The sequence below is a fragment of the Nelumbo lutea genome, chromosome 4 (genome assembly GCF_056320005.1).
Source record: "Nelumbo lutea isolate HS-2025 chromosome 4, American lotus-T2T, whole genome shotgun sequence".
NCBI classification, from domain to species: domain Eukaryota; kingdom Viridiplantae; phylum Streptophyta; class Magnoliopsida; order Proteales; family Nelumbonaceae; genus Nelumbo; species Nelumbo lutea.
Window position 1 is genome coordinate 56,598,112 of NC_142687.1, and position 19,597 is coordinate 56,617,708.

At 36.9% G+C, this 19,597-nt stretch overlaps 1 protein-coding gene across 5 annotated transcripts in view; it reads right to left on the reverse strand.

The window, feature by feature from the left end:
• EMB1379 (embryo defective 1379) overlaps window positions 1-19,597 on the reverse strand; it is a 75,539-nt gene that overhangs the window by 14,470 nt on the left and 41,472 nt on the right. For 4 of the 5 annotated variants that reach the window (XM_088985495.1, XM_088985497.1, XM_088985498.1 and 1 more), the window contains exons 6-7: window positions 18,396-18,473; window positions 18,058-18,305 (exon numbers count right to left, since the gene is read on the reverse strand). In XM_088985495.1, the coding sequence (XP_088841621.1) occupies window positions 18,058-18,305; window positions 18,396-18,473 (326 nt within the window). Of the gene's footprint in view, window positions 1-18,053; window positions 18,306-18,395; window positions 18,474-19,597 lie in introns of those variants that run through there. The other variant, XM_088985496.1, reaches the window with a different exon arrangement.

Sequence of the window (19,597 nt, forward strand, 5' to 3'; positions counted from 1 at the left end):
TATTCTTTTCTTTCAGCTTCTCTAAGCCCAATCCTCCACATTCCTTCCTTCTGCAAACTATTTCCCATATGATCAAATGGTCCTTTGCCTCACCTAGTTCCCACAAGAAACTACGCATAATTTTCTCCAACTTTTTAACAATTGCTTGAGGCATACTAAACACCAATAGGTAGTAGACCAGAAGGTTAGCTAAGGTAGATTTGATCAAGGCTATCCTACCGCCCAATGATATGTATTTTCTCTTCCAAGTCGCAACTTCTTCTCAAATCTCTCCACTGTCATGTTTCCAAAAAGTCAAAGATCTAGGGTTTGCACCTAAAGGGAGTCTTAAATATTTTATAAGGCAATCACTTGACAAACACCTTAGTTCCCTTTCCCACACCTCAATCTCTTCCCACCCCATATTAACCCCAGCCACTACACTTTTATTTAGATTAATCTTTAAAGTTGTCAACTTCTCAAACAAGCTCACTAGCATTGTCAAATTCCTAGCCTCTTCTCAAACAAGCTCACCACCACCTTATCTCTTCACACTCTCCACCCTCTTAATAGGCCCACTTCATCCGCTTTTGTAATAAATATAACACCTCCGCTACAATAGTGAATAGAAAAGGTGATAGTTGGTCCCCTTGTCCCACACCTCTCGAAGCACTAAAAAAGTCTTTGACCACCCTATTTACCAAGACTGAAAAGTGGCAAGATTTGAGGCATCCTCTAATCCACTTGCACCATCTAGCACCAAAGCTACATTTACTCAAAGCTTCAATCAAGAAACCACAATCCACAAGATCGAAAGCTTTCTCTAGATCCAGTTTGCAAGCAATACCTTTCTTCTCAGATTTCTTTCCTCTACACATTCATTTGCGATGAGCAATTGATCTCAATTTATGAGATAATTGATGGGAGGACCCAATGATTTAAAAGGTGCGCCTAAGGCACACCTAGGCACACAGGCAAGGTGCATTTTAGGGAACCCCCTATTTGCTAATGTTTTTCATTCATTCGTCCTAATAAAATAACTTCTTAAAAGGCCATTAAAATTATAAAATCATTATTTTTATGTGAAAATTAAAAATTTAAGACCCTAACATGGACTTGTTCGGGCTTGCCTCGAGGGACGTGATACAAACGTGACTCGTAGAATCAAGAATGCAATATGTTTTACATCACATTAACTACTTGAAGTAATGCAACTAAGGATAAAAAGAGAGTGTGAGTTTCACATGCTTGAAAATGCTTTATATGTTGATGTTATTTTTAAATTTTCATTTGAATATGCTTTACATGTTATGTTTATGTATTTTAATTTTAGATAATAGGTTTTTTAAAACATTTATTTTAAAATTTAAGTTCATATTTTTATTAATACTATAATATTTTTATCTTTTTTTTTTTTGCATTTTTTGCACTTTTTGTATGTCTTGACATTTTTTAGCCTTTTTTGTATTTTTGTCCCTTGCTTCAAAAAGGTGTGCCTCGCCTTGCACCTTGCACCTCAAGCGCAAATTGGCCCTTGTGCTTTAAAATACTAGGACCTTTTTTAGGCGGATGGAAAGAACCTTGGTTATGACAGGCTCCAAATTTCTTAGGGATCAAAGCAATAAAAGTAACATTAACACCCCTTGTTGATGATCCCTCTACTCAATGTGCTTTCTAATGATAGCCATGTCATACCCTCTAAGGTCCACCTCCTCAACATTGACCTTCTATAGATTGATTTAAAATGATCCACAACACTTTTGCAATGTCATCTTGTGTGATGGATCCACCTTCCCATTCCAGCATGGAGATAAAATTTTTTCTTCTGCTTCCATGACATCTCTCTCATAAGTGTAGCTTCCAATTCTTTTTTCAAATTTACCATCTCCTCTTTCTCTCCCATGCCCATTTGTCCTTCCTCTTCTTTTCTATCAATTTCTTCAATCCAGTTGATCAATCTAGATTCTCTTCGATCCTCCCAAACTGATTGGAATTTCATTCCTTAATTTTTTTTTTTCTTTCAAATTCTTAATCTTTCTATGAATCCTAGCCCCTTCTCATCTAGCCTCGGAGGTGTCTTCTCACCAGTTTCTAATCTTTTGCACAAAGCCTGGAACTGTAAGCCACAGTTTCAAATAGAAAGGGCTTTGGCCCACCCCCATTACCTCGATCAAGACAAATTGGCAAGTGATCTAATGTGAATCTAGGTAATATATCCTACCTCCTGATAAATTGCCCCGATGCTTCTCCCAATCTTGTGACACTAAGGTTGTATTTTGTTTGAAGGAAAAAGTAGGAAAAGGAAGGGAAAGGTAGAGAAACCTTTACAAACCTTGTGTAGGTTTCCCTACCTTTTCCTTCAAACCAAACATAGCCTAAGAATCTATTTAATTTAGATAGAATGGGACTTTCCTAACAATTGGTCCATGTGAATCTATTCTGGCCTGTCATAACTTCCTTCAATTCCAAGGCTTCTATAAGGCAGTTAAAACTCCTCATGCTGGTGGTCACCCTTTGTCGTGGGTTATTTGATTCATTTGTCTAATCACATTGAAAATTTGAAACCACCTCCTACACACCACAGTCCTTCCCACATTCATTCCTTTCCTTGTAAGAACTCGACCCATAAACATTTGTTATAACCGAAGTAAAATTATCACTCACATTTCTTGGCTTGACTAACATCTAGAATCTACCTATTAGCTCATCTAAGCACAGCACTAACTCCTCACTCCAAAGTGTAATAATCCCCCCAAAAGCTCACCATGATAGAGCCTAAGCCCACCCAATAACCCTGCCTCCCCAAATACTCCTCATCCATCTCCTATCAAATTCCTACACTTTTGATTCTTGCAACAATACCACCTCTGGCTTTTCTCTTCCAATCACTTAATTATCCTTCTTTTATTCGCATTACCCAATCCCCTAATATCAGTGTTTTAAAAACGCAAGGCACAAAAGGCATAGGGGTCAATTTGCGCTTGTGGCGCAAGGTAAAAGGCGAGGCACGCGCCTTTTTAAGCAAGGCACAAAAATTAAAAAAAATGTTAAAAATTAAAAAAAATATATTAAACATAATATTAATAAAAATATAAACTTAAATTTTAAAATAAATGTTTTAAAAAACCCACTATCTAAAATTAAAATACATAAACATAACATGTAAATCATGTTCAAATGAGAATTTAAAAATAAAATCAAACATATAAAACATTTTCAAGCATATAAAACCCACGATCTCTTTTCTTTTTCTCTATTACATTATTTCACCTAGATAATGTGACATATTACATTCCTGATTCTACGAGTCACCTTTGTGCCACGCCCCTCGAGGCAAGCTCAAACAAGTCCATGTTAGGGTCTCAAATCTTAGTTCTCACACAAAAAAAAAATAATGATTTTATAATTTTAATAGCTTTTTAGGAAGATATTTTATTAGGATAAACGAATGAACAACATTATCATATTAATAAAAAGCAATTAAAACTAATAAAATATCTACAATAACGCCCCTATGGTAATGTTGTTCATTCATTCATTCTAATAAAATATCTTCTTAAAAAGCAATTAAAACTATAAAATCATTATTTTTTGTGTGAGAACTAAGAATTTAAAACCCTAACATGGACTTGTTTGGGCTTGCCTTGAGGGGTGTGGCATGGAGGTCCGAGGGCTCCACCCCAAGCCCAGCCGCTAGACTCAAAAAAAGCAAAAAAGTGTCAAATTTTCAAAAGGCGTGCACCTGGGCTGAGGCACAAGACACACTAGGCATGCACCTTTTGAAAGGGCTACGCCTAAGATCTGGGCGAGGTGCCTACCCTAAAATGCACCTCGCATGAGCGCCTAGGTGTGCTTGAGGTGCGCCTTTTAAACCACTGTCTAATAGTCCAGCTCAAAACCTTCACCTTCACCCTAAATCACTAGACGCCCTCTATATTGTCCTTCCTATTAACTACCTTTCCTCCTTTCACTCTTCTCTCCCATCTCCATGCCCTTCCCTTTGTTGCCTTTGAGTTTTCTCACCTCTCTCCTCTTCCTTTTTCCTCTTATTTTACTAGATTCAGAAACCTCAACACTCACTTGCTACTTTAATCGACCTTATTTTGTTTCCTCTCCTTTTTCTACAACTTTCCCTTCCATGGTCTCTCCTTCCTTCCACACCTTTTCCCCCGGTCCCTCTAACTCTCCCTCACCTTTACTCCCAACTCCTCCTTCAATGGCATTCTTTTCAATCAAAGGCTCATTCAAAGGCTGGTGGGATTTTGTGACATCTACAAAGGCAATAGAGTAACCATTAGTAACCAAATCAGAATTCACAGTAGTACAATGAAGAACTAGGTTTATAATAGGAGGGCTCAAAGGAAAACCCTTGTCAACATCCCTAGACCCCACAATAGTAGATGTTTTGAGTTGGGCTTCTACCAATGCAGTATAGAGAAATTGAATTGGTGATGGAGCCTTGGCCCTGGTTGGTACTTCTGTGTTCATCCTCGAGTTACTCTCCCCATTCAACATGCTCAGACCCTAGGTCCGGTCGATTTCTCCCGTTTCTGAGTTCATGTTATCCTCTTGACTAAACCACACCTCAGTGTTTACTATTCAACTGGTTGTGCCTGCCTCAATCGTCTAAACAGAGGTTAAAAAATTGTTCCAGAAGAAAGTTCTCCATCTCCAACAATGCATTGTACTCCTATTCATTCACATTTCCAATGTTGTTGGAAGGGGTCAAAACTCAAATAATCTTCTTCTGAACTACTTTAATCCATATCATTATCATCTTTCCACCCCTTTTTCTTCCTAGAAAACCTTGGGTTTGGATGCTCTATCAAAGTGGTAAGTTTGGAGATCCACCTTAGTTCGACCCCTTACTTGTCTTTGGCCAAAGCTTTTGAGGTTGGAGACGAAGATAGACAAGAACTGTGGTTTGTCATCAACTCACCCCAGAAGAACTTTGGTTGAGACTGCCCCCAATTTGTCCTACCAGTTCCCTCTACCCAACTGGCTGAATCCAGGGACGACCTATCCACATCTTCTTAAGTGGGCCCCGCACACCAAATGACTCCTCCCAGCTTTACAGCTATAGCTTCCCTATATGAGTAAAACCCCACCTTAAATGAGGCATTATTTGAAAAAAATCCTTTCTAGGATGTGGCCCGTTTTATCCTTTGGTGTCAACTCACCCTTCATTGCCATACTCTCCACTTGTTTGCTTATGTGTCCACACTCCCATTTCCTTTCTCCCCCACATGTCACCAGTAGTCAAACAAGACTACAATGTATTTTAAATATTTGATGAGAAAAGTAAAACAATGATAGAAGAGAAGGAGATACGAGAAGAGAAGAAGAGGAGGATTCGAAGATTGGTTTTAGAAAAGAAGTGAGAAAGCTAGCTATTGCCACCCCGCTACTAGTATTTATATTCATATCCAAATAAATGCAAAAGGGCTAAATTACCCTTATTGCTTACATGGCAAAAAAGAATAAAACAAATCAGTAATATAAGTCTAAAATCACTACTAACAAACTAAAACAACTAACATAAATACTAACTGTGTACGAACATAGTGGGGTCCACATCACTGTTCTCTAAACTCCCCCTCAAGTTGGGAATAGATATTTGTCATTCCCAACTTGCATAGGTATGCCTCTAACTTCTTCCTTGGAACAGACTTCTTGAGATGAAACCCTCTCTAACAAAATATCGGTCTACTTCAATATGCTTAGTTCTGCCTACTTCAACAATGGAGATCGAAGTGCTGGCCAAATGGCTCAAGCTAATATTCCCAAATATTCTCAAGATCCTTTGCAAGGAATCGGTGGTCCAATGACTAGGACAAGGACAAAGAGGATGAAAGAGGCTTTACAAGGCTTAATCATGGAAGTGCATGACAAAGAGACTGTTCTAGAAGTTTCAAAACTTCACCAAGGATAATCACCTATCTTTATGTGCAAGACGATGTGCAAGGCTTAGATCTTGAAGAACAAAGCTTAGAATCCATGACATAAGACCAAGGCGCATGGACATGATAAGAAAAGGCCAAATCTGCATGCTAAGGTGTATTGATGGGCTTGGCGCATGGACATGATAAGAAAATGCCCAATTCACATGCTAAGATGTATTGATGGGCTTGTTTTTGTCTTGTTGGGCTTGCTTTTATCTTGTTTTGTTTACTTTGACTTTTCTATGCTTAGTTGTCATTAGTTATAGTCTTTTAGAAGGATTCCTATTTCAAGACAGATTTGTTTTCCTAAATTAAAGGGATCTTCATTAGTTAGGAGTTTCCTTATAAGATAATGATGTTTACATGCCTATATAAAGGCTACAACTATGTAAAACGAAAATCATCAATAATATAGAGGTATTTTCAACAAGCTTAGCTTTGCCTTCTTGTGTCCTTGGTAGATTACAATATCTTGACTTATCAAGAGAGTGATCAACCTTTGTGGCATCTTCAAGATTGGATTCTTTAAGAACTTAATTTCCTTATGGTTCTAATCTGATCAACTACAACTTGTTTTCTAGCTTCTGGGTGCCCATAACAACTTGATTCAAGAGTTCCTAGAGCTGGTCGTCTAGTGGGTTCTTATCATTCTTCCTTGGAACAGACTTCTTGAGATGAAACCCTCTCTCTAACAAAATATCGATCTACTTCAATATGCTTAGTTCTGTCATGCTGTACCGGATTATGGGTTATATTAATAACAGCCCAATTATCACAGTATAGCATTAAGGGCTTCACATAAGCAACACCCAAGTCTTCAAATAGTGATTTCAACTATAGGATTTCAGCCACACCATTTTCCATGGACCTATATTCAACTTCAGCACTGGAACGAGAAACAACACTTTGTTTCTTACTCCTCCAAGAGACAAGGTTACCTCCTACAAAAGCATAATATCCAGAGGTAGACCTTCTATCATCAACAATCCTAGCCCAATCAGCATCTGTGTTAACCTCTATTTTCATGTGATCATTATTCTTAAATAGTATTCCTCTACCTAGGCACCTCTTCAAATATGCTAATATCCTCTCAACTACAAGTAGGTGAGTGGTTCTAGGAGAGTGCATATACTGACTGACAATACTAACTGCATAACTGATGTCCGGTCGTGTGAGACAAAGATAGAAGAGTTTTCCAACCAAGCGTTGGAACATATCTTTATCTTCAAGAGGCTCTCCACCCTCTGCACTGATCTTGAGATTCTGTTCAATAGGTGTGTCTGCAGGCTTAACACCCAACTTTCCAGTTTCTTCCAACAAGTCAAGAACATACTTTCTTAGAGAAATAAAAATCCCATGTTTAGACCTAACTATTTCAATCCCCAAGAAGTACCGTAGCTCTCTCAAATCTTTTACCTCAAACTCTTGATGAAGGAATTGTTTAAGAGACTCAATCTCACTATTATCATTCCCTGTCACTACAATACCATCCAAGGAAGAATCCACTCTCTTAATGAACAATGTATGATCTGATTGGGCCTGCACATAACTGAATTTTCCAAGGGCTTGTCCGAATCTATCAAACCAAGCTATGGGAGACTGTTTCAGTCCATACAAGGCTTTATTCAACCGACAAACCTTCTATCCTATTTCTACATCATAAAATCTAGGAGGCAACTGCATGTAGACTTCTTCCTACAAGTCTCCATTGAGGAAGGCATTTTTTAACATCCATTTGGAACAACGGCCAAGAGTAATTAGCTGCAAGCGATAATAAAACTCTAATCATCTTTGCTACTGGAGCAAAGGTCTCCAAGTAGTCTATACCATAAGTCTGAGTAAATCCCTTTGCAACTAACCGGACCTTATACCTTTCAATGGAACCATCAGTATTATGTTTCACAATAAACACCCATCTACATCCAATTGGTTTCTTCACTTTAGGCAGGTCAACTAGCTCCCAAGTATTATTGCTCAGAAGAGCATCCATTTCAACCTTCATTGCATCTTTCTACTCAGGAACTGACAAGGCTTCCTACACTGCTCTAGGGATAGGAATCTCAGCAATGGATGCAAGAAAGGACCTGCAAGAAGGGCACAGGTGATCATAGGACAAGAACTGAGAAATGCAGTGAGCCGTGGATGTGGTGCAGCGCCTTTTGCCTTTACGGACTGCAATTGGAAGGTCAAGGTCATCTAATGGAGGTAGGGGCTCAACAATGGAAGGAATCTTAGTGGAAACTGTATCTGATAAAGGGACTAGGGTACCTGGATCAGTGGAATCTGGATCTGACAAAGGGACTGTGGCGCCTGGATCTAGATCTGCAAAAGGAACTAGGGCTGGCCTGGACTGCTAATGACCAAAATCAACCTGCTTCCACTGTCTATGATAGACTCTCAAATCTCGACACCTCTGACAACCATCCCCATTACATCCTTCTTCACTCAATGCGACAGGTAAAGGAACTTCTGATGAGTCAACCCCAACCTCACTACTCTCCCCTGAGGAGAAACCTTAGGAAAATAAGTGACATCCATAGAGACAAAATCTCCTCCTAGAAGTAGGTTCATAGCAGCAATATCCCTTTTGAGTTTGTGCGTAACCAAGGAAAATACATTTTGAGGCCTTAGGATCAAATATGGAATGATGAGGGCAAAAAATCTGAACAAAGAAAATACAACCAAAGGTTTTAAGGGGAACAGTAAATAACTCTTTATCTAGATATAAAAGGGTAAAGGGAGATTTCATGTCAAGAACCCGTGAAAGAATCTGATTAATGAGATATACTGCTATAAGAATAGCATCCCCCCAGAAACGTATAGGCACATTGGAGTTAAACATTATGCTTCTAGCCACCTCCAATATGTGCATATTCTTTCTCTCGGCAACCCCATTCTGTTGTGGTGTATAAGGGCAAGTACTCTGATGGATAATCCCATGGTCAAGAAGATAAGAGGCTAAAGGTTTTGCAAAATACTCTTTCACATTATCGGATTTAAAAATTTTGATTTTGACCCCAAACTTGGTTAAAATCATCAGATGAAAGATCTGGGTCAATGTTGGAACCTCATCTCGAGAACGCATATGGTAAACCGAAGAAAAACGGGTATAATCATCAACAAACAGCAAGAAATATTTGTATCCCTCATAGCAGTGGTATGGTAAGGTCCCCAGACATCGATATGCACAATTTCAAAAGGAATACTGCTTCTTTTATTACTCAATGAATAGGTTATTCTACAATGTTTTGCAAGCTCACAACTCTCACACTTTAAACTGGACATCTGAACAAACTGATAAACAAACTCTTCAAAGCCCGAAAAGTTAAATGACCTAAATGATTATGCTAAAGCATAACCTGACTAACAGATTGAGAAACAAAAGACTTCCTATCTTCACTATCTTCCCAATTTGAGCTCCATCCAAGCAAATAAATTCCATTCGTCTCACGGCCAATCTCAATCCCCTTCCTTGTCTCCAAATCCTGAAAACACATCAATTAGGGAAAAAGGTCGCTGAACAATTTTGGTTTTTGTAATGCTATTAACTGAAAGCAAATTAGTACCAAGTTTAGGAATATGCAAAACCGAAGATAAGGAAATGGCATTAGACAACTTGATGTCTACCTTGCCAGAAATAGGAACAAGGGAGCCATCGGCAATGGACACTTTGTCTCTGCCGGAGGCTAAATGATAGGTAGTAAACAGTGAAGGTAAGCCTGTCGTATGGTCAGATGCTCCTGAACCTATTACCTAGTAATGTTTTATATTACCTAGAGCTGGAGCATGGTATGCTGAGGCCCGATTACCTGAATGAGCAAAGGTTGAGGTTGGAGGAATTGATGGTGGCTAATGAGCTGAATTACTAACTTCATTTTTTAGTTAAGTCAAAGCAGCTCGGACTGCAACTAGGGTATCTAGAGGAGTGCCTCTTGTGCCTGATGAGGTTGTACTATCAGTGTTGACAGCCATATTAGCATTCCTTTTCTTATTTCCGAGTTTTGTTGGAACTAGATGATGGTGCAGCTTCCAACAAGTGTCCTTAGTATGTTTAGGTTTCTTGTAGTGTTCACATACTAGGTCCTTCTTAGCTTCCTTCTTCACATCCTTCTTCTTATCCTCCCCCCCTAAATTTAGGTCTAACTGTTGCCAAGGCTGATTCAAAGGGTTGTTGCTACAACATAACATTTCTCCTAGTTTCTTCACCGTTCACTAGGGAATAGGCTTGTGATAAAGTCACACTATCTCTTGTCAACAATTGTTGTCTCACAATGTCATATTCAGAATTCAGACCAGCTAGGAACTCAAACTCTATTAGTTTCGACCTACTTTCTGTACGTCTGTGCATCTTTCTGACTCTCCCACTCAATTGTTTCAAGATGGTCAATTTCATGCCACAAGGATTTCAATGTTGAAAAGTAAACGGAGACCTGCTTCTCTCCTTGCCTCAGATTTTTAACCTTACATTTCAGCTCATAAGCCCTAGCAACATTAAGGGCTGAGACTAGGTTTCCTTCATAACATCCCATATTTCCTGAGCTGTTTTGTCCCACAAGTAGTTTCGACTGATGTATGGCTGCATAGAGTTGCACAGCCATGTCATCACCAAAAAATTCTCCTTAACCCACTTAGCATAAGTAGGGTCCTCCTTGGTTGGTTCCTTCACATCCCCTAGCAAGAGGTTCAGTTTTCCTCTACCCCAAATAGCCATCATGGCTGATTGGGCCCATTCTAAGTAGTTTGATCCATCAAACTTAGCAGTTGTAATTTGAAAGGTGTTCTCAGTCATATTACCTGAACCACCAGTCCCAAAAACACCTTCCCCTTGGTTCTTGAACTCCATTCCAGGTTAGGAGTTGATTAAGAAAAGGCTTTAAACCACTGTAATAAGAAAAAAAAAACTATACCCCAAGACTGATAACAGCCGACCTAGGACAATGATTTTGGTTCTGCAGTTACCCATAAACAAGAACAACTCTTCTGGACCTTCCAAAGAGCAAGAGGGAACCAACTACTGTCCTGAAATTAATATCAGACCTGGATCATAATTTTCAAGGCACCAAGGTGAGGCTAAGCAACTAGGGGGTGCCTAGTCACCTAGTCACCTAGGCAGGTGCCTAGGTGATGGATTTTTTATGTTAAAAACATAGATCCTAGGGTAGTTCCCTAGGTACCATAACCATATTTCTTTAATAATTATTCATGATTTTCATAAGAAAAGTATAAATTTCATATTAAAGTATAGAAAATCAACATATACATGAGAAGAAAAGGAAGAAGGAAAATAAAATTCAAAAAATATAGGGGCTGAACCCTTATTTTTGTTATAGAAAAAGAAGAAAAGAAAAAGTATTGGTAGCAGTAGTAGTAGTAGTAGTAGTAGAGAAGAAGAAGAAGAAGAAGAAGAAGTAGAAGAAGAATATATGGAAGACGAAAATGTGCTTATTAGATAAAATTTTTAGTTCTTCCTTACTTATTGGTTCAGGTTTTTAAGTCTTTGAGGGTTCAATACAGCATTTAGCAATGTTTGTGTTGATTAAACACTAATAAATAAGAAAATAATAAAAAGAAATTAGTATATAAACACACAAAATGATTATTTTAGTTTAAAAATGTCTATTTTATAATTATAACCTCAAAAAAGAATGAATAACAAAGTATTTTATAGTACGAAGTAGAAAATTGTTAGGCGATTAGGCGAGGTGAGCCTCAAAGGGTGCCTTGTCGCCTAGGCGTCGCCTTGACAACTATGACCTGTATTTTAGGTTTTCCTCTCAAAAAAACCCTAAAAACAGGTGAAAAAGAAGAGATTTTTTCCTAGCCGCACCTCTTTGAATGAACAACAAGGACCTTTAGAATATCAATCACAAAGAAAAAAACTTACTTTATGAAGAACAGTATGCCAATCTATCTCTTACTGCTGCCGGCCTCAAGAAAAGAAGGAACTTGCCCAGAAAACTGATTGCTTTTATGAAGAGCAGAATGCCAACTTGTCTCTTACTGCTGCCAGCCTCAAGAAAAGAAGAAACTTGCCTAGAAAACTGATTGCTACCTTCGGTCTTCAAACTTGATCAATCAACTGCTGTCGACACCTTGAATCTTGATCAAAGAATCAAGAAAAAACTGATCGACACCTCCAATCTTGATCAAAGAATTGATCTTGATCACTCAATTCCTGTCTGATTCTTCTTGATTACAAGGAGCACTCTCCAATCCTTGGACAGTTGCTTAAGCCTTCTTGTAACCTCCAAGAATCAGCCGAAGGAAAGATCTCTCTAAACTTCCAGCCCTAAATAATTCTCATGTGGTCGGCTGAATTAAATCCAAATGAGAAACCCTAGATTGAATGCTCTGATACCAAGTAGTCAAACAAGACTACAATGTATTTTAAATATTTGATGAGAAAAGTCAAACAAAGATAGAAGAGGAGAGGAGAGAAGAGAAGAGGAGAAGGAGGATTCGAAGATTGGTTTCAGAAAAGAAGTGAGAAAGCTAGCCATTGTCGCCCCTCTACTAGTATTTATATTCATATCCAAATAAATGCGAAGGGCTAAATTACCCTTATTGCTTACATGGCAAAAAAGAATAAAACAAATCAGTAATATAAGTCTGAAATCACTACTGACTAACAAACTGAAACAACTAATATAAGTACTAACTGTGTACGAACACAGTGGGGTTCACATCACTGTTCTCTACATCACCCACCCCGCCACGTCTTCATCTTCTTCAACCTTTGAGCTTCCGCACCAAAGCACCGCTTACACTTCTACCCAAACTTTGCACAAGAAGCCTTCAACAAAATTTTCAAGGGAACATGGCACTACTTCAGGCTTGACACCAGTTATTCTTAATCAAACTGCTCTCAGGTCCAGCTTCTTGAAGGAGACAAGTACACCTCCCATGGCAACCACTACCTTTTCGAGAATTGGTTTCTACCACAGGTTGAAAGCCAATCCTATCAATTTCAATTAGAAGAAGTCGTCATCAAGAGTCTTCGAGTTGTGAGAGGGACACCAGTATTCGATCATTATCAACCCCTCTTTTGTTTCTACAGTCGTGAACTCCACCTCCTCATTTCCCAAATCTAGCACTGTCTTCGTTTCATCAAACAAGGTGAGAATGGTTGTCCTTTTCAGACCAAGCTTCTTCGATACCTCCTCCAGAACCATCTTCCAGTCCCTCACTACATTCTTTGTTGATAATATTAGTTTTTGTTCCCAATCCCCTCTCTCCCCATCTACCAAGATTTTTGGTATAGATGCAAAGAGTGCAACCAACACCATAGTTTTCAAGGCATCTAGGCGATTCTGGGCGACACTGGGGCGCCTAGTCGCCTAGGCAATAAAAATTTTATAATATAAAAATCTGACTTTTGGCTAGTTTCCAAGTTTTATATACCATTCAGCATGTATGTTAATTGAAAAAATAGCAATTCTCTTTATTAAGAACATTAAATTTCCTCTAAAAATGTGGCAAATCATCACATCTAAAAGATAAAAAGCTTTTACTTATATTAATTTCATTATTTTCAAAAATAATACTACTATAATAAGTATTTAATAGAGAAAATTTATAATTAGCAGCTAAAGATGGTTATCAACTTTATAAGATAAATATTCAAGATGGAAAGTAAAATAGAAAAAAAAACAAGGAAGGAGTTTCTGCTTTATTTAATTAGAGAGAGAATAGAAAAAAAATAACTTTATTATTCTATTCTTTCTTTCCTCTTTCTTTTCTTTCTTTCTTTCTTTTTATCTTCTCAAAACCCTTTGATCTTTTAAATTTCAATAGTAAAACATTAAAACAAAGTATAATTGATATATATATAGCATATAATAAAACATTAATAAGATACAGCAATATAAATGATATTATAAAAGGCGTCCGCCTTGTCATTTTTGTCGCCTAGGCGGGCGCCTAAGTGACGCCTTGACAACTATGACCAACACAGCTTCAGTTTTTCTTTCTCTTGTTCAATCCCAATTTCTCTAGGACCTTTCCCCGCTCTTTCAAACCCTCTTTCCTTTTCGTTGTTGTTTCCTCCACAATAGGCTTCTTTGTTTGTTCCTGCGCTGCCTTAGTCCAGTTTCTTGCCACAAATTGGTGTATATCATTTGCTACTTTTATCCAGCATTCCAGACTCTTGTCCTCAGGTATGACAATCATGCGTTTCTTTTCCTTAAGGTTCTCTAATTTCAAAAACCAACCTTTTAAGTTTCTCTTTCATTCTATAACATACTCTTTCCTTAAGGTTCTGAGTATCTTTCCACCCCGTAGTCCAACTTACATTGGTTACGCCATCAAGAAAACTTTGAAACCAAAAGAGAACTTTGACTTCCAAAGAGAGCGTCCCTCTTTTTCCTTCTCTAATCTTCACTATGAACTCATTCTGATGAAATATCTCTTCCATTAAAAACTCTTTGCTCTCCACCTTGGTGGATCTTCTCCAACTCCTTGCAAGTACGAAGCCCTCGCACCCCATCTCCTCCGCTCCCCCGATGCCTCTTACCTCTGTGTGATTCAATTCCTGACTGCTAAATTTAGTGTTACACCCTCTATTATCACAAGATTAAAACCTTTTTCATAAAATAACATATTATAAATATAAATACATTTTGAAAAGAAATTTTTAGAAATAGATGAAATCTACTGCCGGTAGTTTAGGTTTCCATCAAAGAGAGAGTTAACCTTGATATTCTTTGTCTGACAAACCTCTCACAATGATCACCTACTCATTTAGTATCCTGAACTACTCCAACATACCTAGGTATTTTGATCCCAAGAGGATCTCACTAATTTGCATGTCAAAAACAACCCAACCCAAAACTTAGTACAATATATCAAATACAAGGCCAAGTGCAATTTTCTAGTTTTTGTCTATCTCCAAGGTCAAGTGCATAACTGAAATTTGGTTCATGTTTGGCGTTTCTTATAAACACCCACTAACTATATTTAGGGTTTAACCCCAACACTGAGACAAGTTGCTCCACCATTTCAATAGTACATCAGTGTTAGACTTGTTAGGATAAACTCCCCAAGTTTATTGAATGATTGAGAACATTCTAAACCAACATTAAACAATAATGAATTGATTTTATTAATTCAATCTTAGTAGACATAAGCCTAATTGGAGCTAAGGGCATGCATTGTCTAACAATTCAACTACAATAAAAAGCTTCGCTAGCACCTAGAAAGTCCCAACTGATTTAGTGGTAAGCTTAGGTTGGCCAAACTTCTATAAATCTTGTGTTCTTTTGATTCTTTGAAACAGTTCTTTAAACTTGTCAATATTCACTCTACATATTGCTATCTTTATCACACAGTGTTTCATATTATTGCTCTATATTATTTCTGTTTTGGCAAGGCAATAGTTGAGGTAACCTTTTAGAACCCAATTCACCCCCCCCCCCTTGGGTTAGGCTACCTGGACAACATTTTCCTACCTATAGCAACGCGAACTAGGGTTTCCTCTCTAAAATGGTCTTCTATCCAACATCTATACCATTACTTCTTGACAAAGGTGTGTCTTCCTTCAATTTTTGTTATTATTGTTTTCATTTTATAATTTTTTTCATTATTGATGAATCAAAATTGTTTGAAAGTATTTTATTGCTCGGGTTGTTTACATTTGCCACAAAAAATAATGGTTATCATGACATTGGTATCATGAACTTACATGTATGAAATAAGAAACTAAACATGTTTTTATTGTCATTTTCTATGATTATATTGTTGTGATTTCTGTTGTGTAAATGAAAAAATAATATGTTTTTATTGATTTTTATAAATATGTTTTTATTGTTCCTATTAAAATTAAAGTTAGATAAAAACATATTGTTTCACATACAATTTACGAAATACAAATGCAACTTATGAATTATGGACTACTTCATTTATCAAAAAAATATATAATTTATGAAATACAGATTATATCATTTATTCATTAATATAAGCATTTTAATCATTTTCACCATTTTCCTAATTTTGATTAAATATAATAATTCTAACATTTCGTCTTCATTTTCATTAATAATAACAGCATTTTAATCATTTTTATTTACTTTCCATTTTAATATTTTTTAATATTTTTAAAATTTGTTATTATTTTATTAAAATATTACATTATTTAAATAACTACTTTTATTATTGTTATTGTTATTATAATGATTTGAGGGTAAATTTGTAAAATACACAATTTTAGATAGAAGATGGACTCATATATTGTCACGGTAATAGAAAAGACTAATCACAACCATTCACATAGCAATAAAAGAAACAATAGTTTGCTCATTAAGTTTGGATTGACAGTTCAAAATTCTCACCATAACAAAGGGGAATTCACTCAAGGCAATACATACGTCTATGGGACTCCCCACAATTCTGGGGGCTAGTTTTTACTTAAAATTCTTTGAAATTCTAAGGGCTAATTTCTTTTTCAAAAAATCCTCGGAATTCTGGAGGCTAATTTCTTTCTTAAAATACCTCAGAAATTCTGAGAGCTAATTCCTTTCTTAAAATTCTTCGGAATTCTAGAGGCTAATTTCTTTCTTAAAATTCCTCAAAATTTTAGGGCTATTTTCCTTTTCTAATTTCTTTCTTAAAAATTCCTCAAAATTTTGAAAGATAATTTTTTTCTTAAAATTCTTCATAATTTTGGGGACTAATGTGTTTATATCAAAGTAACAAGACCAAATCCAATTTATTGCTCAATAACAAACAATCCCTTTATTGAGCAAGGGGCTAATGTAAGATTATGGGCTCATATAGTCATGGTAATACCAAGAGACAGCTACGACCATTTCTTCCCTATAAGATAATCGAGGTTCCTCAACAAAATACATGGGAAGACAACCATTGTATAAAAACATGAGCACAAAAACATGTAAATAAAAAAGAAAAGATGTCATACAATTGTGCAAAATCTGCAAAGATGCTCTGCATGCAACACGTGATAAGACCATAGAGGAAGTAGTAGTTGTGGTCCCAAACTAACTGGTCCCCACTCTACGATCCAAACCGTTTCCCCATCAAATAAACATGGGCATCTAAGAAAATAACCATTTTAGGAAAATTTTGGAATCTCTTATTCCATGCACATACAAACCCTTCTCTCCTTCAATAAATAGGGATACTTCTAATGGGAAGGGGGATTATCCTTTCACACCAAGTTTCCCAAAATGAACTCTAATGCATGGTTCCGCTACATATTTTTTAATGAGTATGATAGGTATACCTATATTATTATTTTGGTTGATGAAAAAAATTAATGAAAATTAAATCTGTAACCAAACATGTCCAAAATTTATTCTCTTTCTTGCCACAAAAAGAATTTATTTTTTGTAAAAGAAAAAAGTGTTTGGTTCGTAGCTGCACTTTGTCATTCCACTCATTTCACCTATTTTTGTCCATTCTAGAACTTTATTATTGGAACAAATGAGAAAGAAAGAGAGTTTAACCAAACATGGCCCTAGCCTCCATACTATTTTCTTCTCCTCTATTTTTCTCCCTTTTTTTCTCCTTGCTTATATATATCACATCTTGCTACATATGTAATCAATTTCAAAAACCAGAGGGGAATCTATACTTGTTAAGAACACTAGAAGTAACTTGTGTTAAACTGGAAGAGATGCATGTAAAGGTAAAGATAACAAAAGTTGGATATAGTATTTTAAAATTTTGCTTTGTGATTGGGTGATTGTTCTGGATTCGCCATCATATTTCTTTCTTTTACCTGTTTCGTATACTTAGTGATACCAACCCAACCAGGCCTGATTCATCCCCAATACTTGAATTCCTAAAGGTTGGAATTGGGTTGACCATAAATTCAACCCAACCTACCTTTTATTCATCTCTGGACCAGATTTATAGCTGTATGCAGCTCTAAACCCCCAAAGCATGATAGACCAAACCACATCGTCTGAATACCGAAACATGCTTTCATTTTCCATAGTTCAGTAACCTCCTTATTTTAAAGCGTCTAGAGAAAATTAATTTGGGTGGCACTTCTAAATGGGATATGATCGAATCTCATTAAGACAATATCCCAAAAAAGCTTGCCAATGCATCATGAAACACAAGGCAAGTAGACTACACTAAAATTCATAATAAAAAAATAGCAGACAAACATATTTACCTTTGACGGGAAGAACTTCGAGTTGTCCTCCTCATATCAGTGGCACATGAGGTAGTTTGAGAAAGGCCTGCTCCAACAGTATCTGTCTCTTCTCTTTTGCAGCTTCTTAGCCTCTTTTGCATTGAAGGTCCTGAAAAAGATGGTTCACTTTGAGTTGGTCCAATCTCCTCATGAACCTCCTCCACTCCATCTACATTAGACACCAGATTCTTCCATGCAGCACCACATCCTGGACAAACTCTTTCAGCCTGTAGATTATTGAAATTGCAAATTTAAGCAGTTTACAACACAAGCTAATGGCTTAAAAATAAGACAACAGGTATGCATAAGACGGATACCCGTTTCTGAGAGAATTTCTTCCTTAAACAGTATCTATGAATTCGAATGGTACAGCTTCCATTTTGGCACAACTCAGCCTGAAGACATAACATATAGATGTAAAACTTGTCTATATATAATGGATAAGATAATAATCATTGGCTGGCATGACTGGCAAATCTCTTAGAAAGCATAAGAACAAGTTATTGGCCATTTTCACTCTTGCAAGATAAAGTAAAGAAAAGAAATGAAAGAAAACTACCATCAACTACAATTACACCTTTTCTATAAGGAAAAGCAAACTTATTAAAGAAAAAGAAGAGCATGATACAGCCACCATCAGTGCCAAGATAGCACCAACCACAAGGAACACCATAAAACAAACATCAACCAAACAGATAAAATACAAAACACAAGAAAACATCTCAAGAGATAATCTAATTTTCAGAAAAGCTACACTCAAATATTTCTGCAGGAACACTTATTCCTCAGAAACAAAACAATCTTCCACCCCTCCTTCCTCATTCTAAATTTCTCCCCCATTGAGAAATTCTTAAGATACTCTTCCTTCCTCCTCTTTTCAAACTCCTCAATAGCCCTTCTAGCAAAAGCTTCACCTCCCAAGAAGAACAAACCCAATGATTTTCCAACAAAAATATCAAATTTTGGACCTTTGTTTTTGGCTCCCCTTCTTTTGAAATGGTAAAAGAACTACTGACCTAGACGATTGAACCATTAAATCATTTGACCCAGGAAGAAGTTCATGGGTCATTTAAAATTAAATAAAACAATAAAAGAAATAAAAACAGTAAAAAAAAGGCATGTTTATCCCCTACTCCCATTCAATGATTTCCCTAGGGGTTTACTCTCAACAGCAACCCAGTACTATGGTGGAGGTGGCCATCATCTCCCTCACACCGGCAAACATCATTTGCAGCAATGATCCAAGGCTGTACCAAAAGCAATCATCAATTTCCTCTATCTCTTGCATTGATGACCATCAACGCCCTCACACCGGCGACCAACAAAGAATTTTTTTTTCTTTTGAGAAGGTAAAGTAAAAAGATTTATTGATGATGGAAAATTACAGTACAACAGCAACCTGGTGAGAAAACACCAGGAGAACTACTACACTACAAACCCCAAATGGTGGGATTCCAGGAGCTGAAAGACATTCTGATTTTTAAATTCAGAAATTACAGATAGCCAAGAAGCAAGCCTA